This window comes from Hyperoodon ampullatus (genome assembly GCF_949752795.1).
Source record: "Hyperoodon ampullatus genome assembly, chromosome: 3".
Classification (NCBI taxonomy): domain Eukaryota; kingdom Metazoa; phylum Chordata; class Mammalia; order Artiodactyla; family Ziphiidae; genus Hyperoodon; species Hyperoodon ampullatus.
Genome location: NC_136916.1, coordinates 108,522,793 through 108,550,334, shown reverse-complemented (window position 1 = coordinate 108,550,334; position 27,542 = coordinate 108,522,793). Strand labels below are relative to the sequence as shown.

Genomic DNA, 27,542 nt, shown 5'->3' with positions numbered 1-27,542 from the left:
CAGTGGTTAAGAATCTGCCTGCCAATGCAGGGGACGCGGTTTCGAGCCCTGGTCCAGGAAGATCCCACATGCCACGGAGCAACTAAGCCCGTGCACCACAACTACTGAACCTGCACCCTAGAGCCCGCGAGCCACAACTACTGAGTCTGCATGCCACATCTACTGAAGCCCGTGTGCCTAGAGCCTGTGCTCTGCAACAAGAGACACCGCTGCAATGAGAAGCCTGCAGACCGCAACCAAAAGTAGCCCCCGTTCGCCGCAACTAGAGAAAGCCCGCACGCAGTAATGAAGACCCAACACAGCCAAAAATAAATAATTAATTTTTTTAAAAAGTAAGTGTGGAGCTCAATTAAAAAAAATATATCAGAAATGACAAAGGATAGAATCAATAAAGATATTAAAACAATTATTGTAACTGTCTCCCATATATTCAAGAATCTACAGGATTTATTCAACATACTAAGTGGATTCTTGGAAGATATAAAAAAGACCCAAAATTAACTTTCAGAGATGAAAACTTCAACATTGGAGACGGGGAGCCTCTTTAACTTTTACTTGATCTGTATAAATGGAAAATTCTAAGTTTAGTGATCAGAAGTCTGATCTGAATCACCAAAATAGAGTCATGGCCCCTGAATCAAATTCTAGACCTGAATCAATTTACAAATCCTAGAAGGGGACCTTGAGAAAGGATCTTGCTATATTATGAAAATTTTATACTGTGTGACAATGAGCTCCTACTCATGGTATTCCATGACTGTGGATTGCTCTTTTGATGACTCAGTTATGGTGCCAGGTAGGTGGCAATACCTTGTGAGATTGAGACAATGTCCTCTAGGATGTGCTCAATGCTTTAAATCAGCCTCTAACATATGGTGCTATTTCTCCCATCACCAGGATTTACAAATCCTTACACTGTAAATCCAAGAGCTGGAAATGAGAGCCGCTCCTCTCACATTGCCTCTAGTCGTCTTGGCTAGCAAAATGTTTCTTTCCCATTCCCATGACTTTAGGGTATGTTGGCCTAGAGGTCATAGTTTCAAAACAAGGAATGCATCCCCCAGGGGACACAATAAATATTCCATTGAAATGGAAGTGGCTGCCATCTGGCCACTGTAGGCTCTTCAAGCCTCTGAATCAACAGAAAAAGAAAGGAGTTATTATGCTGGCTGCAGTGATCAGTCCTGGCTATCAAGGAAAATAGGGTGCTATTGCACAATGAGGCTAAAGTAGATTCTGTCTGAAATACAGGAGATTCCCTAGGGCAGCAGTCCCCAACCTTTTTGGCACCAGGGACCGGTTTCATGGAAGACAATTTTTCCACGGATAGGGCAGGGTTGGGGAATGGTTCAAGCGGTAATGCCAGCGATGGGCAGCGACGGGGAGCGGCAGATGAAGATTGCTCGCTCACTGCTCGCCTCCTGCTGTTAGGCCCGGTTCCTAACAGGCCACGGACTGGTATGGGGCTGCGGACCCCTGCCCTAGGGCATCTCTTTGTATTCCTATGTACTTTGATTAAAGTCAGTGGAAAACTATGACAACTCCATTCAGGTAGGATTTCTAATAGCCCAGATCCTTTAGAAATTAAGGTTTGGGTCATCCCACTTGGCAAAGAACCACAACCAGCTGAGGTGCTTGCTGAGGGCAAAGGGAATATGGAAAGAGTAGTGGAAGAAGGAAATGAAAGAAGGTAGAGGAAGAAATACCAGCTATGATAATGTGACCATTTGCAGAAAGGAAGACAATAATCATTATGAGTATTTCTTTATTATTTTCATGCGAATATTTGTATATGTATTAAAAAGTTTTGTTTTATTACCTCTGTCATCCTCTTATCATGTAACATGTGTTAATAACAATTAACTTTTTATTTCAATATTTAACTTATAGCATATCACAGCAGACGTGTGAACATCACCTGAAGATTTTGTATCCTCTCCTGGGGAAAGGGTTAGCATTTTTCAGTTTTACGTGGGATAGCTCATTCTATCATGTCATTAAGTTCATTATGTTAGTCAGAAGTATGATTTTACTATTGTCTTTATTTGGTGATTAAATATGGTTTAAAGAGATGTATATGGGTGAGAAGTTGACGAACAGTGGCCTGTGATGGCTGTGTGATATGACGACAGTCTAGTATGTTTCTAGTTAGAGTGGTCTACAAGGGATAGTCTCTTGTGAGAGTTGGAGAACAGAAGGGAGGCAGCAGACATTTTGTTGCATACATAAAACCTCTCCTAGTTATTCAATCAAACAATAGGTTCTGCTGTGAAGGAATTTTGAGATGCAATTAAAGTTCCAATTTTGAGTTAATCAAAAGGGAGGTTATTCTGGGTGGACCTGAAAATCAGGTGGTAGTCATTAAAGCAACCATGTCTCTGAAAATCTGAGACTCCAAGCACAGTTGGGCCTGCAATTGTTCTCTTTTCCCTCTGTGTCCTTCCTTCCTGACTGCCCATCTATGGGCTTTGGGCTTGCTTAACCAGAGTCAATTCCCTTGTTATCACTATGTATCTAGACGGTACCTATATCTATATATGTGTGTGCATGTATACATACCCATGTGTGTGTGTGTGTGTGTGTGTGTGTGTGCGTGTGTATAAATTTAAAAAGTATATATGCTAGTGGTCTGCTTCTCTGGTTGAAACCTGACTGATAGAGATTAAAAGAGATTTGAGAGACATGAACCAGTAACAGTATATTTATCTGGGTTGAGGTTTAAACAAAATGTTAAAAACTTTTTAAGACTATTGAGGAAATTTAAACACAGACCAGATACTGGACAATATTAAGAAGTTTGTGTCAATTATTTTCAATGTAATGATGATATTTTAGATATTTTAAAAAGCCTATAATATTTTCAGAATAAAAATGGTATGATAGTTAGAGTTTCCTTCAAATTATCCCAAGGGACAGGTTATAAATGAAACAATATTGGTCATGAGTTTACAGTTTTGAAGGTAGGCGTATGGTACATGGGATTCATTATACTATTTTATCTCCTTTTGGATACATTTCAAATTTTCCATAATAAGAAGGTAAAATAAAAAAATTAAAAGCTCTCAAATACTTAACCTTGGGAAAAAAAGTCTAAGTAAAGGCAAATTTTGCATTTACTAATTTTTCTACCCCACTACAGACATAGGTAGAACTGCAATATCCAGCCTCTTCTGTCTCGCTCTTTCTATCACACACACACACACAAACACACACACACACACTCGCTCACATACCCTCTTTCTATACCATATGCACATAAACATCCATATATAAAATGTAGGTTTTAATAAGAAAGCTCTATATACTCTTAGTTATATGAAATGACACATGGATAAAAGAATTTAGAATTACGTGATGTCAATTAAACACTTCTGACGTACCACAGAAATGCTTACATAGTGAAACCAAAAGATTAAATAGCAAGGCAGAATCTAGGGATGTGTACGGTAATGTAATTTTTAAAAATATATAAGGATGTCAATTTTTTTGTACTTATGAACACAAACAACACTGTTATAAGACAAACAGAACTTGAAATTATTTTACCTATAACAAACAGTGGAAATAGCAAATAGAAAGAAGGCTTTCCAGAAACATTAAAAGCTTGTTTGGAAGTCAAGAAGGACTATGGCTTATTTGAGCAGCAAGAAGTAAACAGACAGGAAATCTGAACAATCCATAATGTAAGCAATTCCCTGATGCTATCTGTGGGTCCGGTGGTTTATCATTTGAAGTTGTATTTTATTATATTTATGATGTCTCATTTATTATTTTCTTCATTCACTTCATCTTGTTACATACAGTACCTTCTAATGAAGGAGTAATCCTATCAAAATGATAGATTCCATGTTAAAATGTGAAAAGATACATTAAAAAATTCTATTCTACTCCTTTCTACCTCTGTTCTTAATCTTTAGTCTTAGCTCTAGCTAATAAAAGTATAGATAGGGAATAAAACATCATGGAGGGTAGAGGATGTGAGAATGTGCTAATTTATTACACCACAATGTAATATATGATTGACCTATGATAAACATTTCTACTATTACATATGGGGAAGTTGCCATTTAAAGGAATTTGATGAATAAAAAAGACTTTATGGTTTATAACTGGCAGGGCTAAAACAAAAAGTCAAAGCTCTTGAGTATTATTAGGGTGACCATATAATTTATTGTCCAAATTGGGAAAATTCTGAGGGTAACTGATAATTGCTCTGGGACATCTAGCACAAGCCAAGAACATCTTGGTCAAATGAAGACTCAGGATCACTCTAGGCATTATCAGAATAAAATATAATGTATGTGTAGTTGAAGATATTTTATGGAAGCAACAGATAAGTGATTTAAACTTAGTTGATAAAACATATGAGTACTACTCAACTATTGCTTCTTTAGTTTACTTTTATAGCTCTTTTTATTCTTTTTTTTTGCTCTGTCTTAACAACTTTATCATTTACTTTTTTCACCCCAGCAATTTTTCACATCCAAATGGCTTAAAAGATGAAGCTTCACAATTTGAATTATCGTCTCAAGAAAATATTTTCAACTATAGATTTTAGTGAATTACTATTTTTAAATGCAAAAATATAGGGAATAAATATATTAAATATATTCTTTATAGTATCAAAATTGTTTTCCTTGGTATATTATTTTGTATTGCACCTAAAGAACATCTTCAAAATGTGTATTATTAACTGATTTTAAAATGCATCTTAAAGCACACAATACGTACTTTGATTTTGATAATTTTCTTTGTATGATTGTATGAATGGTAGCAAACATACTAATATAGAAATTTGTTTTTGGAGACTTACAGAGCATTTTCCAATTCTATTTTATAGATGAGGAAACTGAAACTCAGAGCAGGTAAATGAGTTACTGTAGGTAACAAAGATAGTAAGTTTAAGAGTCAGAACCAGATTATCAGTTCAAGGTTCTTTTTGTTGTTTAATTTTTATTTTAAAATAAGTTTAGGGCTTCCCTGGTGGCGCAGTGGTTGAGAGTCTGCCTGCTAATGCAGGAGACACTGGTTCGAGCCCTGGTCTGGGAGGATCCCACATGCCGCGGAACAGCTGGGCCCGTGAGCCACGGCTACTGAGCCTGCGCGTCTGGAGCCTGTGGTCCGCAACAAGAGAGGCCGCGATAGTGAGAGGCCCACGCACCGTGATGAGGAGTGGCCCCCCGCTTGCCACAACTGGAGAAAGCCCTCTCACAGAAACGAAGACCCAACACAGCAAAAATAAATAAATAAATTAATTAATAAACTCCTACCCCCAACATCTTCTTAAAAAAAAATAATAATAAAATAAAATAAAATAAGTTTAGTCTTAAAGAAGAGTTGCAAAGACAGAAGTTCCCCAATACCTTCCCCCAGGTTCCCCTAAGGTTAACCTTTTACATATCCATGTTCCAATTATCACAAGGCTCTTTTTATCACACTGTGGAAAGTGTTATTGTCTAAACATGCATTTCATAATATACCCAATGATAAAGAAATTAGGATTTTTTATAATATTAACATATCTCATTATCTATTAGGATGACACATTTGCAACTGGAATATTGAGGTTTGGGGACTTTTTGGAATAATGCTAAAACACATTTATGTCTTTATATAAATTAGTGTGAGCTTTCATAGACTGTTTCATAAACATATCCACGACGGTGAATTTATATTATTAGATACATAAACATAAAAGCTGTTTGAATTTTGAGATGATAAGTTTCAATAAATCATTTTTTAAGAAGTATAATCTTAGAAAAATATTTCTAATCAATGTCTATTTATAGAACTTGTTATATAAGGCCTGGGATATAGGATTAGGTGATATACTTTTTGTTATGTATTTGCTCCTATTTTCTTTGTGTTGCATTGAGTGAAAAAAGGATCAGAATAGGTATATTGGTTCTGTCTAAAAAACTAAAAACGTGGTTTTTAAAAACAGAAAAAATTAGTTGGGCTGTTGACAATCTATGCTTGGTTACAATATTTGGATTGTGAAAACTGTAAAACTCTTTTTAGTACTTTAAGCTTTCCAAATTTTTTCATAGTCATTTGATCTTTCCCAACAGTACTTTGCAGTAACAGGCTTCTCATTTTCCTTTTTCCTAATTTCATTTTGATACTAGTAGCAAACTGTTACTGCCCTACCCATGTCTCCTTGTCTACCATTTCAGAGCACACCGGCCTGATTTTCCATATTGGTGGGGGATATTCCACAGCATTTCCAGCCTCTGTAAGGGCAGAACAGCCTCCAGCCTCCATAGAAAGTCCTCAGAAAAAGATGCAGCTCTAGCAGTTGGAAGATTGGCCAGCATGCATTGAATAGACCTCGACCAATGACTAAAGGGAGGTGGTGTATATTTATACCTGTTTTCCCACGCTTTGGGTGGGATAATTCTAAGGCTACTATTTTAAATGGTTTTCCAGGAAATCCCAGTGAGATTAAGCTCTGTTTGCTCACAGTGATAATTTACCTGGGAATTCACACCCTTCATTGCCTCCCTTCCATTCCCTGGCTCACTTCCCCAAGATGCTACTGTGTTTCCTGAAATCACTTCCAAAATAAACTACTTGCACTTGAATCCTTAACTCAGGATCTGCTTCTAATAGAACATAAACTCAGAAAATATATTCCCAAAGCACAGGCTGCAGAGAAACACTCAGTATTTATGTTGTTTAGTAACAGAACTGATTTTAGGACAGGTAGGAGCATGGAGACAAAGAAAATAGGTTTGGGGATATTTGTGGATATCAACTATCTGTGCTTTCTCTAGAAAGCCAATCATTATTACTGAAAATATATTATCTTTGGTTACTCAGACTAAAATTTAGGAAGGAAAAGAATACCTAATGAAAGCCAATAAAGACTGGGGATTTTGTTCTTCAGATTAATATCATTTTCTATCATAGTTGCTTATGTTCATAAGTCATCAACTAATTGGCAAGGAAAAGCACACAAATTCTATTGTGTCAAGGTGTTAAAATATTATTAAATTTGCAGTGCCAATTGCTTGGTTAATTAAAAAATAAACGATTTCTTTTCAAAGAATTAAAAGGTCAAGTGTTTCTATTATATTTTTTGAAAAGTTCATTCAGTTCATTTGTAGTGTAAGATGTATAGCATGCTGTAATAATAATATAGCATGCTGTATAGCAGCTTATTAATGAACTGGGAGCTGCTTTACCTTTTTTTTCTTGTTTTATTAGCTGGTACAAATGCAGAAGACAACAGGTAAAATGTTTATCTGTTTAATCAGAATGGTAGAGGTATATGCAGTGAGAAATGGAGAAGTATAATTTTTTTTCAAAAGACAATGAAATATACTAGGGAATAGAGTCTTAATTGGAATGTATTCTCTGATAATCTTCATTGGCCAAATCAGCTCAGAGCTGACTGATCCATAGATGTTTGACCAGGTCAGAGGCTTAGGATAGTCTCTGTAATTGCTGGCATATCATAGCTTGGTTACTATTAGGTATACTATCATATTAAAAATCTTATCTTCTGCTTCTGGGTCCCATGTAGTGGTGAATAGTATTTAAATATTAAGTCTAAAGAAGGAATAAGAGAGGGTCAAATAAATACCATAAGAATACAGTGCAATGACTATTTCAGTAAGCTTATGTGTATAAGGCAATTTAATTTAGAAGGCTCATTTTGAATCTAACTCACACATGGCAATGACAAATATTTTCTAAACTATTTTAGAAATAGTTTACTTATTTTTAGAAATTTGTGAACCTCAGGTTTTCCAGTTCTAAAACTTAGTCTTTCCCCAATTTAAAACTACATTCTATTGAGTACTTTGCCCAGGCTTTAATGTAATATAGCTTTGAACTATCTTTGTCTTTGAATTATTTTTGTCCCTTGTCTTTTACGTTTCAAAACAATCTAGTTGCAAATCACAGCCCTTTTCTAATTTTTCATTTATGAAAAATATGTCCTTACATATTTTTCACAGACTACTTTGTACAAGGTCTGGCATCAGCCTTTTCTCTATCTTGACTACCACAGACTTATTTCAAACCTCGTTTTTTCTCATCACAGCTTCCCCTTTTTTAAAAAAAAATCCAATTCCATGTAAAAATCCTCTTTATATTTGGTCATGAAGGCTACATTGTGGTTTCCTATTACATCATACATCAGATCAAAATTCTGAACTTCGGTTCACAGACCTTTACCAATATGTACTAACTTACCTGCTTTCCCTTTCTTTCAGCTCTCAGCTTATCTTCTTCCCTGACTTGAGGCAAATGTGTTTTTCATATTCCAGATGAATTTTTATTCCCAAATAAACGTTATTCTCTTCCTCATTCAGCAGAGTGTCAGCTATCTTTCATTATTTAAAGGCACCAGAAATCCCAATGCCTCCTAGATGCTCCTTCCAATAAAGCACACTAAGAGTAGAGTTAGTATTCTTTTCCATTCCCTTCTCTACCAGGAATTAAATTTTATCCTATTATTCTGAGGTTACTGCCTCAGCTATGTAAGTATTCTTGGTTAGAATACTACAGAATTCCAGTGAATTTCTTTCTATGCTAGTTTAATACTAAAGCCATTTTCATGTTGAAATGCTGTTGTAGAAATGTATAGGGAAGGAGCATCTTTGTTCTAGAAATCTAGTGAATATGTTCATACGTTTTTATATCTTACAATACATCGCCATGACATTATCTCATTTGACTCAAGAATTTCGGGAGGTAGAGTTGAGGTCCCCTTTTTTAAGTGGGAGGGAACCTGAGGCTCCAGTGTACTGCAGTATTCAAGAGGACAGACTTTGTAATCAAGACGACCTCAGTTTGAATTATTACGACAGTGTTTACACCAGTGTGACTTCGGGAAAATTATTAAAATCTCTAAACCCAAACTGCCTCATAAAGTGGGGACAGTAATAACTACATGATATACAGCATGTAGAAAGCACCACAGGTGAAGCGGATTGCCTGGCACACGGTAAGCACTTAATACATATAACAACATGTTAAGGGATTGCCCGAGACATACTTTTAGAATATGCCCGCAAGGACTTGAAACCAAGATTTTGGATTCCAAAGCCCGTGCTTTTCCACTATCACTGCCTCCTAGCACACTGATTTAATTAAACTACTAACTTGATGGATGACCTTGAGCAAAATACTTTACTGAGTCAGTTTACTCATCTGTAAACGGAGTCTTTTCAGACTTTCAGCGTCTACTCCAAATACGTATTTTTTTTTCTGTAGTGTTCTAGGTCGTGGTTCAGGTTCGTTATATATACAAGATCTGTATAATCATAAGCTGTGCACATTGCACTGAATTTTACTCGTATGTTCATAGTTCGTTCAGTGTTTAGTTTTGGATACACACTCAGCTGTTGCCTGTCTTTAGTCCGCTTCTCGGCGCCTCGTGAAGGGGATACCCATACCTAGCTTTATTTATTTATATGCTGGCTTGTTTCCGAAAGGATTTAAGGCAGCGAGTGACACTTTAAGTTCCCTAACGAAGTCACACAGTGCGAGTAATACTCTTTTGATGAAATCTCCCGTAGAACCGCCCTTGAGTGAGATGCTAACTAATGTCTTTTACCCAACTCTTAAAAATAAAGACTGATGTACCCAGCTAGAAGTCCTGGAAGCATACAGTTAAGGTTTTTTCCTCAGCCTTGACGCTGTCCCACCCTTTGTCAACGGTCACTCGAATGCCCTTCTCAGACTAGCCAAAATTGTCGCCGCTCAAGTCCCGGCTGGAGAGAGATCCCACCCCGCCCCTTCACTCCCTCTCATACCCAAGTTTCCCGATTGGGAAGGGGCCTGAAGAGCCTTTCTCACGTTTCCATATTATTGGCTGGCACGGCTGTCAGTAATATCTACTTCCCGCCTTCCAGCCTAGCGGGTTTCTTGGACCCCTCGGTTTCTGCGACTAGCCGCTTACGTTTGCCTGAGCCGTGTTGCCGGGGCCCCGTGACCTTTCACCCCCTCCCTTCCCACAGGAGCGCCCCGGCCCCCGGCCCCGCCCCCGCCGCCGGCGCGCGCCCCCGCGCACGCTCTCAGCCCGCGCGCGCTCACTCCCGCGCAGACACGCACACTCTCGCCCCCCGCACTGGCCCCCCCCGCCCCCGCCCCCGCAGGCTGAGACTTCGGCGTTGGGAGGCGGCGGCGGCGGCGCTGCTGAGAGGCAGGGACCCGAGCTTGAAGTGTGTGGGAGTCTGCGAACTCAACCCCTCACTACCCTCCCCTCGCAGCCATCCCCCTCCCTCCCCGCCACCCCCCCCCCCCCCCCGACAAGCGGGAGAAATAATGAGCGAGACCGGGCGGCAGCAGCAGCAGCAGCAGCGCCGAGCAGCCCAGGCAACGGCAGAACCGCTCCGGCGGCGGCGGCGGCAGCACCAGCAGCGGGAGCGAGCGCAGCGCTAGCGCGGCGCGGGGACCGCCGCGCTCCTTCCCGGCTCTTGCCCTCCTCCGCCGCTCGCTCTTCTCTCCGCGTCCACCTCTTTCCCCTCCTCCTGCTCATTCACTCTTTCCCTCACTCTCCCCTCCTCCTCGGCTTCTCCCTGCGCCCCGCCAGCCCTCGCGCTCTCCCACTCCCTCTGCCCGTCCTCCCCGCTCCCCTCCTCCCGCTCATTCACTCGCCCCTCTCCCTTCTCCACTCTCTCCCCCTCTCTCCTTTCTTCTCCTTCTTTCACCCTCCGTCTCTCACACCCCCTCCATTCCCCTGTCTCCTTTCTGACACTGCACTGCAGCTGCTCCTCAGCCCTGCCCCCTCCCCAGTGAGAACAAACCAGCAACATTGCTTTTTTTTCCTAAAGAGATTTCTATTGATCCGATTAAAAAAAACAAAAACAAAACAACCTTAAGAAACCCCAAAAGCAAAAAAAAAAAAAAAAAAAAAAAAAGCAAAAAAAAGAAAGAAAAGAAAAAGCCAAAACAAAAGGGAGAACCTTCTCCCCGTAGAAGCGGCAGGAACTGCAAACATGATGGCGGCAGCTCCCATCCAGCAGAACGGGACCCACACTGGGGTTCCCATAGACCTGGACCCGCCGGACTCGCGGAAAAGGCCGCTGGAAGCCCCCCCTGAAGCCGGCAGCACCAAGAGGACCAATACGGGCGGTGGGTATCGCTTCCACCTCCCCGCTGGCCCCATCCCCCGCCGCCCGCCCCTGCCTCCCTCCCTCCCGCCGCCCTCCCTCCCTCCCTCCCGCGGCCCGGACACCTCCAGCCCGAACCCGGCGGCTCCCGCGCCCTGCCTCGCGCCCCCTCCCCTGCACCTGCCCCGCATCTCGCCGGCCCCGACACATTTCCATTTCTATGTTTATCATTCATCAAAATGGCGACCGGTTTTTCGGAATAGACCTATCTTTCCATTTAATCGGTCGAAAGGCTGACCATTTAAATATCCTAGACCTGGGCAAGGGGGTCCGTTAAGGAGGAGGAGGATGACCCCGAGTGAAGTGATGGCCGCCCGAAGATGCGCGCTGCATTTAACAGTCTGATTAAATAAATAAATAAATGGCACTTGGGTAGCGGAGAGCAAATGATTGGGGCACCGGAGAGTTTTGCTCTCTTCATCCCCTTGGTTTGGGCCACAAGTAGTATGCAAAATCTGGAAGAGTGCATACTCTTACCGCACTTACATTGTCGGTGCAAATATTTCACTGATTTGTCTTAAGGGGTGTGCATACGAGGGTGGGGGTGTCTGGTACTCTGACTTGTTAGTTAACATCCTGCGCTTCTTGGGAAGATGAGTTTTAACGGGACCGGTATCGCTTCTTCATTTGCACTGGAGTCATCTTAACAATGCACCCAATGCATCGAGGCAGAGGTGAATTTATCTACAGCACGTACATTAGAGACGGATGGGGGTCTTGCGAATGGCACACTCGAAAAATTTGGAACGTTCATTCACATAAGGAAGCTGGATTTACCGGGGTGTTTCCTATTTAAGACATGATCAGTTTGACGGAAATTAAAGTTTATGGAGTTGGCTTTATTTTTTAAAACATTTCAATCTTTCTTGGTTCATCTACCCCCTTCGTTTTAATAATTGTGATTCTTTTGGAGAAGGAACATTATCTGGTCACTTTTAAGTGTATTTGATGTAAATGACTCCTAAGCTTTTTAGTATTGGCAAAATTCTTCTTAAGGTCCTTTAATTAATGAGCTTAAACGAGATCATAGTAGACTAAGGAGTGCTAAAGAAATACTCCAGGATTAGTTAGATTTGCCAGTCCACATCACTTTGAGTTATTTCCTGGCAGTTATTGAAGGCTTGGAATACACCCTACAGTTTGGGTGGATTATTTGGTAGGAGAATGGTTGTTTTGCATACTTTAGGTAGGATATAGGCAATGGCTAATTGTAGTCCTTATGTGTTTGCTCATGTTAAACAAATATAGCTCATCACTATTTACTGTCCTTTTATTTATTTATTTTGCAATATGTTAAGGTTTGTCATGGTATAAATCTCTGAAGTTTTGTTAAAGGGTCAGTTCATTTTGTTTTACCATAGTAACTACAGATAGAATTGGAAGACTTCCATGTTTGGAATAACAACTGGAATTTAGTCATCAGTTTCTACAGTGCTGCAAAATAATAGAACATGTTTAGATTTTAATTCCAAGTTTGAAAGTATAAATTCTACAGAATGGGAAACATTTCGTACATGTTTATTTTTCAGTGTAATTGGCTTATTTTCGTTCTTAAAAAAAAAAAAATTAACCCCATATTTCCTGCAGCTATATGCCCAATGTTTTAATCGCTCTTTTTCTCTTTTGAGGGTGGAGGGAGGATACAAAGTTTAAAATTATTGTGTTAACGAAGTATATTTCCTTGCATTTTTCAGAAGACGGCCAGTATTTTCTAAAGGTTCTCATACCTAGTTATGCTGCTGGATCTATAATTGGGAAGGGAGGACAGACAATTGTTCAGTTGCAAAAAGAAACTGGAGCCACCATCAAGCTGTCTAAGTCCAAAGATTTTTACCCAGGTAGGTGCAATGGTGAAGAGATTGTTTGATAAATCCCCAAGGAAATAAAAGATCTACCTGTGTTGTGTGCTGTATTGAAAGAATTCTTAATAGTGTAGACTATTTATTTATTTGATGTATTAGAGTATTTGTGGAAAAATTTTAAGAGTATTTTCACTCTTGGTTATGTTTTGTTTCTATAATTGATATTCTGTCTATGATGTAGACCAATTTTGAGATGAATCTTCTGGGTATTTCTAAATACTTCTTTCTAATTAGGGAAAAAAACTCTAAAATTTAAAGATAGAAACTAGACAGCTGGCATCAGGAAATAGGGTTCTTCTGAAGTTTTCAGAAATAATTGTAATGACAATTAGTCTAAAGTGAATTCAGAAGAGGAGGTAGAAAGGCTTCTTAAAGAATGGACCATTTACTTTCTAAATCCATTATGTACCTCTTTCTGCTTCATTGCTTTGTTTGTTGGCCCTGGAGTGAAGAGGACAAGTGCTGCCTCTTCAGATTTTTAAAATATTGTGTTTTTAATATAACTGTGACAAGGAAATATATTATTATGTAAGAAGTAAAATAATGCTTCAAAATTTGTGTTACTTAAGAGCTGTATTTGATCAAAATATGTTAACAGTTTGTGTGGTACTGTAGGTACTGTAACCCAATGGAATATGGCAAGTTTCCTATGTGGTATAATTTTTTTTTTTTTTACTTTTCAGTGTGTTTTTTAAATTTAAACTGTTTATAGTTCTGTGCATTTATCTTTATCTTTTTAAAATCATTTTGCTACTTAATATATGGATTTTAAATTTGTGTATCTCCTAGATAAAACATTAATTGATTTGCTTTTACCTACATGTAGCTTCTGCCATTTTTTTTTGTTATTTCATATTTATGGCCATAAAAAATATTTATTCAGTGCTGAGGGGACCGACACTGCTTATTTTTTTTTCTTGGTAGGAAAGAAAAGCTGATTTGCTTTCAGTGATCTAATTCAGTAAGAGTTCTTTAGTACAGCAAAGACATCTGGTATGAATGTAAGCAAAACATTTGGAGGATTTCTTTTTCATAGCCAATCGCTTGGTGGTAGAAAGTGGACCACTGTACTGCATAAGAAGGTTTTAGAATGGTTGGAACTGTCATTTAGTTATGTAAATTAAATGTAGTATGTTTGGTAAACATTACATTTATTAAACTAAGGTGTAATCTATTAGATATGTCCTATGAAAGTTTGTTTTCTGTGAGTGTAGTTTTGTAGATGGCTTTCCTTGTCTCTGAAACTTTCCTTATGCATTAAAAAAGTTTGCTGACATATTCACATTCTTATATTTAAAAGGTATGTTATGATGAAAAAATGTGGAATTGTGAAAATCCTTAGTGCAAATAAAAGCATTCAAAAGAGCTTGATTGCAGAATTAATAATGTCATAGTTCTAGGAAAAGAGCTGCAATGGTAAATTAAATTCACTGTCAATAGATGAAAATGAAATAGCTTTTTTTTGCATTATACATGAGGGTATCAGATGTGCAGGGATGTTACAGAAAATTGGTGTTTATCAAGGATATTCCAAATAGTAAATTAAATGCCTTTTCATTTGACTATAGTGTATTTTCAGTGGGTTGGAAAGGGTGCAACTAGAATTAGATCTTTTGTTTTTAGTCCACAGTTGTGTATTTTTTTCTTATTACATTGAAATTGCTTATTTTATTTATAGTTCTGAGGCATGTTATTCATATAGAACAAGAATATCCGTTGGAAAAAATGGAAAACTGGAATGCGTTGAATAAAATTTTGTGTGTGTAGTGACGTAACCTGATCAAATGTGAGTTGAAATGTCTGGATAAAAGAAGGCTTATACTCTGCCTGTAACAGGTGGAAACCAGTCACAAACTATGAAATCAATTGTAAGGATAAAATAAAGCCCTGTAATTTATAAGAAGCTTTAATAATTCTGAACACTTTGTATGTAAATACGATTTTAGCTAGGTTATTACCTGTTCAGACAGATACATCTCTCTTCTTCTGACAGACTTTAATGGTCTTTCTGTTCATACTTGACCATAAGCCTGTGGAATTATCTGAGGTCCTGGTATTCTTCAACATAGCAGCCTCTGAGCTACTTTCAACTTCTCTTACTCAGATATATTTAAGAGATACTTACCTTGCTCATCTCAAATGAACTAAATTATAAAGCTGTGATTTATACTGCCTAGTTATGAGGACTTTCTTGTAGGATTATGCGGTAATTAAAGCCCTTTTTTGTGTGTTTCATATATGTACTTATGACTCATATTCCATTACAATGAATATGCCCGATGTTTATTTCATGAAGCATTTTTCTGTTTCTTATTTGTAAGACAGAATATTTGGGGATAAGTGCACTTCAGTTGTATAACTTAATGGATTTTCTCAAATACCTAAGTTTTAAAACAATGCAATTGTGTTCAGAAGGTTCACTTAAAATACTGGTGTATTTGAGAAAAACTTTCTTCAGGGTATATATTACAGAGTACAGACATTTCTTAAGTAATCTCTTAAGCAACCTTCCTTTTCTGAGTAATTTTTAATATTTATGGTTGAGATGAAGAAAACAGTTTTTGCACATTACTTGGTATGAATTTAGAATTCATAGAACTGTATATTAATTACATTGTGTATTTTAGCATGTCATATAAAATAAAATAATTTGGGGAAATTGTATGATGAGGATTGTAAAGTGCATTTATCAATTACTGTAATCGGAAAAAAAAGATCGATAAGTAGATTCATTTTTTTGCTGTGCTGTGTAATTCATTTATCTATTACTAAAAATCTAAATCTTACAAAATACTAACTTATTACCTGTGGTTTATGAATATATCTTTTATTCTTACTTGATTAAAGCAACCTAATTTGATTTATTTATATATGCTTTTTATAATTAGGTTACCAAAAGTTAATGCCTTTTAATTAAAAAACAGCTTTCTCATTTTGGGAAATACATTACTGTATGCATTTTCAGGATGGCAATAGGATAGTATTCTTTTATTCCTTTATTTGGCATCTGAAGATGTGTTTGGTTTTGTTAATAAAAAGATTGATTTTATCTGTTAAAATCATTTAATGAATGGTTCAGGTAGATAATTGGGAAAATTTATTGAATACATTATTCATTGGGAATAGTAAAGGATATATAAAATAAATATTTTCATGTATGCCTTAGATTTTAGAACATTTCATAGTGTACCTATTTTATTCCATTATATGACACTGGAGATATTCATTATATCAAACAGGAGTTCTCTATAATCTTAGCATATATTTGTGTGTGTTTTAAACTGTTTTCATACTTGTGGCTATAAAACTGGATCACATTTAATATAAATTATTTCCTTTTTTGGTCCTTAAATTAAAATTTGAGCTCATTATTCCTAGATTTATTGTATCTTAATTTATCACTGTCCAACTTGGGTGATGCTTTTTTTAAAAATCACATACTATTTATATGTGAAATCTTTAAAAATCATGAAAAAGCAGAATGTAAGTGAAATTTTCTTTTAGTGAAGGAAATACCCTACAATGCCTTAATTTTGACATGGGGAAAATTCAGTGGCCAATTTAACCATTAGGGTTGGGATTGTGTAAGAATGATAATTCTTTTGGAAATAAGAGGAGTTTATGAAGTTTGAAATAGATCACTTTTGTTTACATTGTTGAAGGAAGAGTATTATTGTATTGGTAGTACAATGTGAATACTTTTGTTATAGCTTCTGAAAGTTGCAGTCTCTACTCTTTTCTTTGATCTAAGATGCTTTGCATCTTAGAAATTTACTGGCATATATTTTAAGGCAAAATTAGCAGGTAAATATAATTGTAACAAGTAGAAAATAAAGTATAATTTCCAACATTGTTGAATTTAATAGGGTAGCTGTCATTACACTGTGCTATACCTTTGGTTTTAGTATTGTCAAAGAGTTGCTGACACATAATGTGTTTTTCTTTAAATATTAAAGTTGTAATATTTATGTTTGTTATACTGCCTATGGTTGTGGGTTATTTTATGTTTTGTCTGTCTCTATCCTCAGTTGTGGGAGGAGCCATAAGCTTTCACTTATACATTAATACCTGTCTGAAAATTTGCTGCATTTTTAATACTTTATTTCTCATTTTAAGCAATAGGAAATCTCAACACATGAAGGAATGTTACTGGCATAGCACAATCTATATTAAAATTTTACTTTCTGAAAGTTATAATTTTTATACTTAACCCATGAAAGCAAATGTTTTGTGGTATGAAATTTTTTAGAAAGATTGAATTAGCATTAAAATCTTAGCTATTCATTTTATTTGATTCTTTTTTAAATTTCATCCAGATGTTATATCTTCTGTTATCGATTTAGTAAGTTATGGCTTTACAGTGTTAGTGTTTTCATGAATTATATAGCACAATGTCACTTTGAAATTTGCTATTTGAAGCCTTCTAGATTTTGGAAAAATAGCTCATTTAAAATTTGTGACATTGTAAGGTAATATAGTACATCTAACAACATTGTCTTGCAAATATCACCCCCAAAGGATTTCAGGAATAATTGAAAAATAGTGAGCACAGTTGGTGAAATAGTTCAATATTTATGTATTGAAGGTGTTTCGTATAATATACAAAGGAAAAATGATCTGTGTCTTGGGAACTCTAAGGAGTATGTGGTATCACTAAAAACCGAGCAAGAAACCACCAGTTAGAAACATGTCTTTTTATAGTTTGGTTCTTTTGTTTTGTTTTGCTCTGGCTTAAGAAAATTAATTTTTGCTCTTAAATATTACAAATAACATTTGCTGAACACAGTTATGCCACTTGTTAACTAAAATTCAGCCCCTAATAATTTTTTTTTTTTTACTTAGAGTTTAGTCTCAGTTGTTTCCAGTTTAGTGGAGCTGTGTTTTAAAGGATAACTTTTATGAACAAGTGCAGCTTTTCAGAATAAAATTGGGGGGATGAGGGTGGGAGATTTGTACTTGATTGCCATCTCATTTCCATCTTTGGATGAAGCTCTAGCATAAAGTTAAACAACATCTGCAGAGATCTGACTGACAAACATCTCTCTGGGACTCATCATTGCAGCCTGCCGCAGGTGCATTCAGCTTTGCAGTCTTTTCCAAAAAGAGGTTAGTTTGTTCTAACATTTATCGGTAGACCAGTGGAAGCAAGTGACTAGAGAGAAGAGGTTGGTTGTCACTTGTCCAGTGCTGGAATACTACAGGTAATTGGACTGGATTGGTGGGAACCATAGCAGTATGTGTCTCACATTGCATTGCAGCTGCTATGGAGCTTAATTAACCTGACCCTCAGAGACTGAAGTGTCACGGTATAAAATGTAACATGCAGGAAATGAAGCAGTGCTTTTCAATACTTCCGATGCTTGGATTGGTAAAATTTCTATTTTCTTCATCCTATTCTTTAAAGATATGGCATCACATTTTCCATTTTTTATATGGAAGTATTTGAAACTAAAATGATTTCCATGAATCTGATAGAATCTACATGAAAAGGAGATAAGGGCTTTAGGTATAGAAATAAAGAGAAAATAACCTTAAGTAGGAAGTATTTAAAGTTCGCTATTCCACAAGTATATTTTCAGGTCATGAGTGAGTGGAAATAAGTGGAAGTACATTGTAGTTCTTTTTTTATTATATTAGATTAACATTTATTTATTTATTTTTATAAGAGAAAGAACCTGTGTAAAATTAAGTTGTATCTTTTTAGCTGTTAGGGACTTTGACAGGCAAACTTTGCTGAGTGTTTTCACGTGTTCCAACACACAAGACAGGCATAGTATGTTAAAAATGTTTTTAGGATGCTTCAGCTTAATATAGGAGTGCTGTTGAAGTGGTTCTTTACCACAATTTATTATAAGTAAATTAAAATTTGATTAAATAAAAACTCTAAAAAAGTCAATCATTCATTTCTTTTGTTTTAAATTTTTTGATCTGTTTGAAATACTGACAGTACACTTCCATGACACATATAGAAGTTTCTTGTATGTTCTAATAGTGTTCCCAATTAATGTAGATGTCTCATCACAGTCCTGTTTATCAATTGGCCTTTGAATGGAAAAAATGTCTTCTAAATTAAATCTGGCAAGGTGCTGTACTATTTTAAAATAATTCAGAATTTTAAAATATCATTGAGAGTCTTTGTGAAGCAGTTTTGTTATTTTGACTTTTTTATTAGTTTTACTAAATTGAATTTTTTGGTATCCATTGACTATAACTTGTCAATTACCCAAGAGTAATTAAGTTTTGGAGTTTGCAGATTTTTTGTAATCTATATACTTTTATTGAAGGAATTTTTACCAAAGTGGCCAATAACTATTTGATTCTGAAGTTACTGTTTGTAAGAAAAAGCTTCTAAATTTTATCTTAATTAGATTATGAATAATAGGTAATTTATTGGTAATTATAGTAATTGTGGAAAATAAGATTAAAATAATCATCTCTAGAAGTGGAGAGAATCATTCCTCCACTTTTAAACATATTTCATTTTTCAATCAAGATTTTTCATTTTTGACATTGTGGAATGTTGTTTTCTTATTAATTCTCATCAGTATAAAAATATTCTTTAAAATTACACATTTAAGAAGTTTTGATAAAGAAGATATTGAATAAGAATAAACATTTTAAGACTAGAAAATAGAAAATAAAGATTACTATGTAACTGACAAACTTTTTGAGATATTTTCAACATTTGCTAAGTTTCAAACCACTATATGGATATCCTTTTCCATGACAAACTTGATCATGAAAACACATAATATCTGCACTCCATCATTGATCTTTTGCTGCTTCCTGCAGGGCCTGTCATAGCATCGTTGACAGGACCAGATGAAAAATGAAATCAGTATCTTGAGTTTTTTAACAGCAAAATGATTCAGGTAAGATTATTTGGTGTGGAAAATAAAACATTTTTTTACCATTTTTATACTTATTTAATAATTGATATTTAAAATTAATATTTTTCTTATTTTAAGACCTGTTTTATGTCTTACTGATGTTCAGTATATTTGTCATATCCAATGAATTTTATTCTGAACTCAGTAATTTTTAAGTTTTAGACTGTAGTGTTTCTTACTTTCCTTGTGAAACTTAGCATACTTTTTGAAGCTTTGAAGAATAACTTTTCTTTCTCTTTGAAAGATTTTTGAGAACAGTTACACGTTGAAGGCCCCATAATTTGATTGTAGGATAAATTTTCACACAATGAACTTACTAATTAAATAAGAGTTCAAATCCTGCATTTCCTCTAGGATAGATATAATAAATGCTATTCTCAGTTTGATTGAATTTTTAGAAATCATTCTTATCTTGAAGAAAGTTGTCTTCATTTAAATAGTTAATAATTTGCTGCTCTAGTACTTAGATTGGGCGGTGACTTCATTTTAAGATTTAGTAGATAGAGGGAAGGACAGAAAAGAAGGAAAGGGGTAGTGCATTGTATTAACACAATAGTAGAGAATTCAGTATGTGTTTTTGTTTTATGTTACTAAATATTTTTGAATAACTGCAGCTTTTCAATTTTGGTTATATTCATTCTTGAAATACTTGTTTTTGAAGGAATTATTGTTGGAAGCAGTTGAGCTTCTACTTGGAGACCTTTCATTCACATACATAGTTTTAATTATTCTTTGTATAACTCCTGTGTTTTTAATTTTCTAAGACTAATTAATTTTTTTAAGTCAGAAAAGTACTTTTTAAAAAAAAATCTAGTTTCAGTCTTCACTCTGAAATCTGGAAGTTTTTCTCTTGTCAATATAAGTATTTATCAGCTGCTTCCTATGAGTCCAGGTATCCTATGATCATTATGACTTAGAAGTATTACGAAGCATCTTTTCTTTGTAAAGTAATATGGGTATGTTTTACTTCACCCTAAAATGTTGTGCTTCGATTGTTATTGTGTCCTTAAGTTTTGTTTAAAAATATTTTTTATATTGCATCTCTGATATCTGTCAATAACTTAGTGAGGACACTTAGGAGTATCGAAGAGGCTTTTTTTTTTTTTTTCTTTTAAAGGGATTGGAAAAATAATGGAATTGTGGAACTAGATGAAAGAAATGGTGCTTAGGTGCGATCTCTTCCAGAATCTTCATTTAATAGTTGAGAAAACCAAGATACCAAGAGTGATATAGGCAAATAATTGTCCTGCAACTTTTAAATATGTTTTCTGAATTTGTGGTACAATTATAGTAGATACTTTATTCTCTTTTTGTTTTGCTTTACTCTTTTTTTTTTTCCTCCTCTTTTTGAATGTGGCTCTCTGAGGAAATAAGTCTTCACTTCTTCTCTCTCCTAGTTTAAAAATAAATACTCCTACCCCCACCCCCGCTTTTTTAAACTAAGTTGAAAGCACAGTAGTTATTTTACAATAATTTTTGATGTTGTTGATTTGCTACACTGAAAGGCCAAAGACAGGTACTCTTTATCATTACCATATGTTAAAAAACAAAGATATGGTAGATTATATTGCCCGAAATATAACCTGGTCATTTCTGTATTTTCATAATTGTACTGTTTGAAAATGGCAGTATTCAGGGTTATTTGATTTCTACAGCTTTGTTACTTCATTTGCAAAGTTATTTTTTTTTCTTCTTTTCTTCCTTCCTTTGTTCCTTAGCTCAACTTTTTAATTTCTTCATTTTTGGTTAAACAGAGTATTGACATTGCTAAAAAAAATTATATAGACTTTCTAAGTCACATTCTGTTTTGGGGGATATATGTATTTTCCATATTTTTATGACATAAAATTTCCTTAAGTATTGCATATTTGGCTAGGAATTTGTAACAGTTGGTTTTAAAAGGACAGAGTATTATGATTAAGAAATAAGCATGAGCGTAATTGTAAGGCAATCTAAGTACAAATGAAGATATATAATAATTATTAATTTAAAAACATAATTATTTTCTCTTTTTTGTCTATCCATTTCATCAAAATGGTCCACTTCTCGGTTAATTAGAATTCTGATGCCTCTTGCATTGCATTATAGGCTTAAGGGCTACTTTCTAACATAATTATAAAAGTCACTTAATGTGATTTTGAAGATATTTTTCCTTCACGGATTTAAATTAAAACAAAAAAATTTGTCATAGTCTTTACTTACTACAGTTGAATAGTAGAATTAAGCTTTATTGATATGAAGGAATTTATGTCATCCTTCATGCCTGCTGTATGTTCAGCATATAGCCCAGTGCTTTAAACATCTGTGGCATTTGAAATATAAATGAATGAATGTGTGATTGAATGAATGACCAATCTGAGGCTTCGTCTGTGAATGTGATGGATATAGAAGGCAATCTGCAGTTTTTCATTATATTTCTAGTTTACTTTAGTGGGGTGATATCAATACAATGAATGTAGAAGGCAATTCATCTTCAATTTTGTATTATATTTCTAGTTTACTTAGGGGTGTGTGTGTGTGTGTGTGTGTATATGTGTGTGCGAAACATCTGTATTTCGGATAAATAAACTAATGAGTTCAAAATTCAAACAAACAAGGAAAGACCATAGAAGACAAATATGGGCCAGGTCTTATCAAAGAAGAGTAGAATTTTTTTCTCTATTTAGCATGTTGTCCTGAAACTTTCAGAAAACTGAAAGCTAGTATTATGGAGAGTACTTAAAAGCCGTCTCCCAGATGAAGATCAATTTAAAAATACTCTGTCTTAAGAAACATGAGCTTAAGTAATATTTATTTATTAATAAAGTAATACAAAGTACCTATATTACAAGATTTGATAGTTATATCACATTACAGTTTACTTATTGCCACATGGCTACCTGTGCAGTAAGAAACAATCTACTGATGACTTTTCTTGAGATACCTTGAAAATCAAAGATTACTAACCACTAAATTGAGGTTACTTTATTAAAAATATGATTAGTAAATGTTTTGTTTTTAATATATTTTAATATCTCCTTCCCCACCTATAGTGGGGAAGTAAACATGTATAAATACATTAGGACTTTTAGAAGAGTATACCAACTATGTAGTAGATTGGAATTTATATGCTTTGAGTTTGACCAACTCAAATACTTTATTTGAAATTAATAGGAAAGTTATTGAATTTGGTTTTCTTCAAAGTCTTGTAAATACTTGTTAAACAGAATTTAGAGAAATGTATGAAATATTACTGTTTATCTTATATTAATACATTGTTTGATTTTTGCTGCAATACACCAATGAAACTTCTAAGATTTAATAAATATATTTAGTTTCAGGCTTAGTCCCTTACATTTTTATAAATTCGATTTATTTTTTAAAAGGCTGATGGAGAAAAAAAAAACTGATGGAGAATAATGGGTTAAAATAACTCTAAGTGTTTACTTGGCTGCTTCCCCTGCCCTTCTCTGCCACCATGGCCAGATTTTAACATTCTGATGGACATTTATGCGTTCCCTTTGGGGTTAGAATGAGATATACAGTTTTCTGAAGTTCTTACTCTCAAACAAGGGAGCAATAAGAAACAATAAAGATAAATACCTGGTTATAATGAAAATTGATAATTATATAATGATAGAATTATGTCTTGAAGTTGAAACTGCTTGTGTCAGTGGCAAGATCTTGAGAGAAGAGGGTATACTTCAAAAAAGACTTCAAGGAGGAGCTGACAGAGTTTTGAGGGTTGAATTTTAATTTGCTTGGTGGACAAGAGTGGAAGGTCATTTGAAGCAGAGACAATATATGTATCCATGGAGTTATGAAAAATTCCTGGTATATTCAGGGGTCCAAAAGTAGTTTGGTATTACTGGGATACAAAGTAGATATTGCTGTGGGGAGAGAGTGGGAGTAGGGAGATACTATCGATATTTGTACAGATAAGAGAAAATGTATTAAAAATGTAAAAGAAAAGAGTTTGATGGAAAAATATTTAATTTGGAGACGTTCAATAGGAAGAAATATTTTAAAGAAAAAGTACATTTGTTATGTCTATAAGATGAATGACAGTGGTACTGTAATTAAAATATATGTATTTGTATAAATATAAATAGTGATACTTGTACCTTGGAGGAAGGATTGCCCTAGTTATCTAAAAGCAGAGTTAAATAGTAGATTGGGGAGTCTGGCTTTCTGCCTCAGTTATATAAGTAGAATTAAAGAGAAGACTAATTTGTTTAGAAAGAAAGGAAAAAAACTACTAGAGATAAAAGAAATGTTAAATATGAAAGCTGTCTTTTTATTAAGCAACTATGTGCTGAGGTGAGGGTAGAAGAAAAAAAGTGTGGAACCTAGTGAATGAAATGTCAGTGAGGAATGTTTTGCCGTATTCAGGAAAGCTCTGGAGATAGAAATCTGTTTTTGACATTTGTTCACTCTTATATAACCTGTTGTCTATGCAGGTGCATTTAAAGTTAATGACTCAAATGGTTTCTTTTACTAGTTTGCCTTTGATTAATAGCTGTTTAGAATCATAGATCTGATAAAAATTTTCTCATTCCTTAAATTATGAATATGTAGGCCTAGTTTCTAGCTCTCTTGGCATATGAACATTTATTTTTAATTTGATGAAAATGAGTGATTTGCACAACGTATGCAATTTTAATGTGTGAATTTTAATTTTTTGGCAGTGTTCAAACACTAAAGTTTTGGTATGTGATAGAGACATTGGTGTGTGTTATGTCAATGAAAATGAAAGTTGAAACTTTCATTATTCATTGTTAGTGGATTCTCTGTCGTATAATTATTTTGTTTGGCATTTCAATTGATTATTGAGATTCAGCAGGATTCTCCATCATTGATAAATATTTATTTCATATAAAAATTAGTCTTAATTGATAATCTGTCAAATCCAGATGAGTTTAAAAAGTCACTGTGAAAAATATGGCACTGTTTTACATTTAGAAAATGAGATTAAAAATCTGTCTAGCATTTATATTTATTTGTGAAATTATTGGCTAGTTGTGTAGAGAAACATTAAAAAATTGAACAGCTGAAGTGACATTAAGCACCAGATGGGAATTTGAAATAAAAATATTCATTGTGTAATCTTTATTTAAATGCTATTCATAATTCAATAATACCAGTTGTATAACTCAAGGTTGACTTCAATATAAAAAGGAAGCATAAGCAGAGTCTCATTGCCTTCAAATTGTTGTGCATATCATGGCATGGTAACATAACTTGTTCTTTAAGGGATAAATGATATAGATAAGGTGACTGCATACATTGCAGAACCAATACAATTCCTTCTGAGAAAATCTGTGAAGAAACTTTGTGTTTGAATTGTTTCAAAGTGACATTTATTTAAATTGAACATCTTTTACGAATTCTGCCTTTAAGATGATATTCTATTTTACATTTATACGTATATTCTCAACTGAAAATTTCCAGCTATGTTTTCTTTACAGTAATGTTTGACATTGTTTCTTCTGAAGTATGTACCTATTCTGTTTAAGGAAAGGTATGTTCCTTTGAAAGCTTTATCACATTTTTAGCTACACTGGTATATTTGACATCTTATTTAAAAACTAGAATGACTCTAGATGTGAAAACACAAACTGTGATAATAAGCTAAATATGCCATATGTGGCAGTTTAGGTTGGCATATATCTTAAATGGCATGTTTAATGTACTATATTAGTAAGATTAGTAATTTTACAGTGGAAAGCTGCTACTTTTATTTTATAGTCTTTTGCTGGTGGGCTTAGAATGCTGACAGATCCTTTACTTTGTAAATCCTTGTTTTCAGCCCAATGGCAAATTATTTTGCCATTGAAATTATCTGCATGGGATCTCTCTTAGTAACTAACTTATTCTCTAAAGTTTGTGAAAATTAATGAGAATTACAAGTAAGCAGTATATAGTTTGACCAATGATTATGAATGTGAAATGTAATCATGTATTTTTGTTAAGGAATAATAATGCTAATATATTTGGTATAACCAAAATGGTTTAGTAAAATAATTAAGAATTGAAAATGGTGTTTTTATTTTTAGAAAATGTATATATATTAATAGGAAAAGCCTTGAGGTTCTATGTCTATATACCATTTATAAAACCATTTAAAGCAAACTGCAATAAATATTGCCCCTTCATGACAGTATGACTGCACTCTCAAATCATATTCCAGGTTTCTTGAACAAATTTTTTTATTTGATTTTTTAAAATACTGCTTTTATTAAAAAATTTTCTGAAAACCCTTCAAATACTTCAGCAGATTGCATTAAAAATAAGTAGGAACTGCATTGTGAGTGGGATAATTTCCCTAAATGAAAGGGATAAAGAATGTAGGTAAGGACTATGTACATTTTTTGACTACTTAAAATATGCAGAACAGATACAATTCTGTTTGAGGAAAATTTTGAGGAAATTTTGGGTTAAGGAAACATTTCAAGTAACAGTTAGCTAAATTAAGTATCTTTTAAAGAGCCGGGCTCTGATTTTCTTTATGTACATATTTAAACTATCTCTTGATCATTAATGGGAAAAATGATAGTCTTGTTTTTAAAAGTCTAGAACTGTATAACTAAATCTTAATAAAAGTAAGTAAGCAGTACATAAAAGTAATTTGCTAATCATGCCTTAATTTGATCTTACATCTCTATGCTTAAAATGTCAGTAAAGGCAGGAATTCTTATATCTGTTTTACAGTTGAGGGAAATAAGATAGTGAAAGTTAAAATGATTTGTGATATAGAAAGTTAATGATAAACCTGTTTGTTTACTGTTATTCTATAACTCTTTGCATCAGACTGCTTATAAATTTGAGTTAAAAAATACAGTATTCAAAATTTAGGTAAGATTCACCAAACTGCCACATTTGACCCGTCACTGAGAAATAATTAGATATTTTTTATGGATTGATAATTTTCCCTGTTCATCTGGAAATGCTTAAAATTTCAGTTTTGCCATTGAAAGTGAAACTGTAATAATTAAGCAAAATAGAGACTAAAAACAAGTTTTTTGTTCTGACCAGACCTCTGTAAACATAGAACCTTGATATTGTCTAGGTATTTCCTGTCTTCATATTGCTATTAGACATTAGGAGAGTTTGAAATTTTGCCTTGTCTATGAAGTTTTTTATATGAAATCATTTGATTATTCTTCATTTAGCATTGTAAGATTTGTCTTTCACATTTTAAATCATATATAACCACTGCTCTAGAGATTTGTTAAACTGTAGACTTAAGGTTAGTAAGGTTTAGTCAAATCACTGTGATAGTACTTAATATAATCAAAGTTTTTATGAAGATAATATGCTTTGGATATTACACAGTGGAGTTTATTAAGAAAATATCAAATCAATTCAGTACTTTTTAATGCTTTATGGGGATGTGAGATGGAATACAAGACTCCTAGAGAACATGTGGTGTCAGGCAGAGCAGAGTTTGAATCTGAGCTCTGCCACTTAACTAGTTGTATGATTTTGGTCAAATCATTTAATCTTCTTGGACCTCTAATTTTCTCATCTGTGTGTGATTAGTACTTCTTGCATAGTTATAAAATGTTGGTCTAGGTATCACAAAAGGAGAAAATGTAAAAGCATGTCACATAATAGCTGACATATAGTAAGCATTTTATGACTCTTATCTTTTTTATGTCCTTCCCATGTTTGTTACATTTAAT

General features: G+C 34.6%; 1 protein-coding gene across 6 annotated transcripts in view; it reads left to right on the top strand.

The window, feature by feature from the left end:
* Nucleotides 1-10,358: 10,358 nt before the first annotated feature.
* Nucleotides 10,359-27,542, top strand: part of NOVA1 (NOVA alternative splicing regulator 1) — a gene marked incomplete at both ends in the record, with an annotated part of 141,090 nt that continues 123,906 nt past the window's right edge. For 2 of the 6 annotated variants that reach the window (XM_079700863.1, XM_079700861.1), the window contains 2 exons: nucleotides 10,359-11,088; nucleotides 12,824-12,964. In XM_079700863.1, coding sequence (XP_079556989.1) covers nucleotides 10,953-11,088; nucleotides 12,824-12,964 — 277 coding nt within the window. Of the gene's footprint in view, nucleotides 11,089-11,775; nucleotides 11,801-12,820; nucleotides 12,965-27,542 lie in introns of those variants that run through there. The other 4 variants (XM_079700862.1, XM_079700860.1, XM_079700865.1 and 1 more) reach the window with 2 other exon arrangements.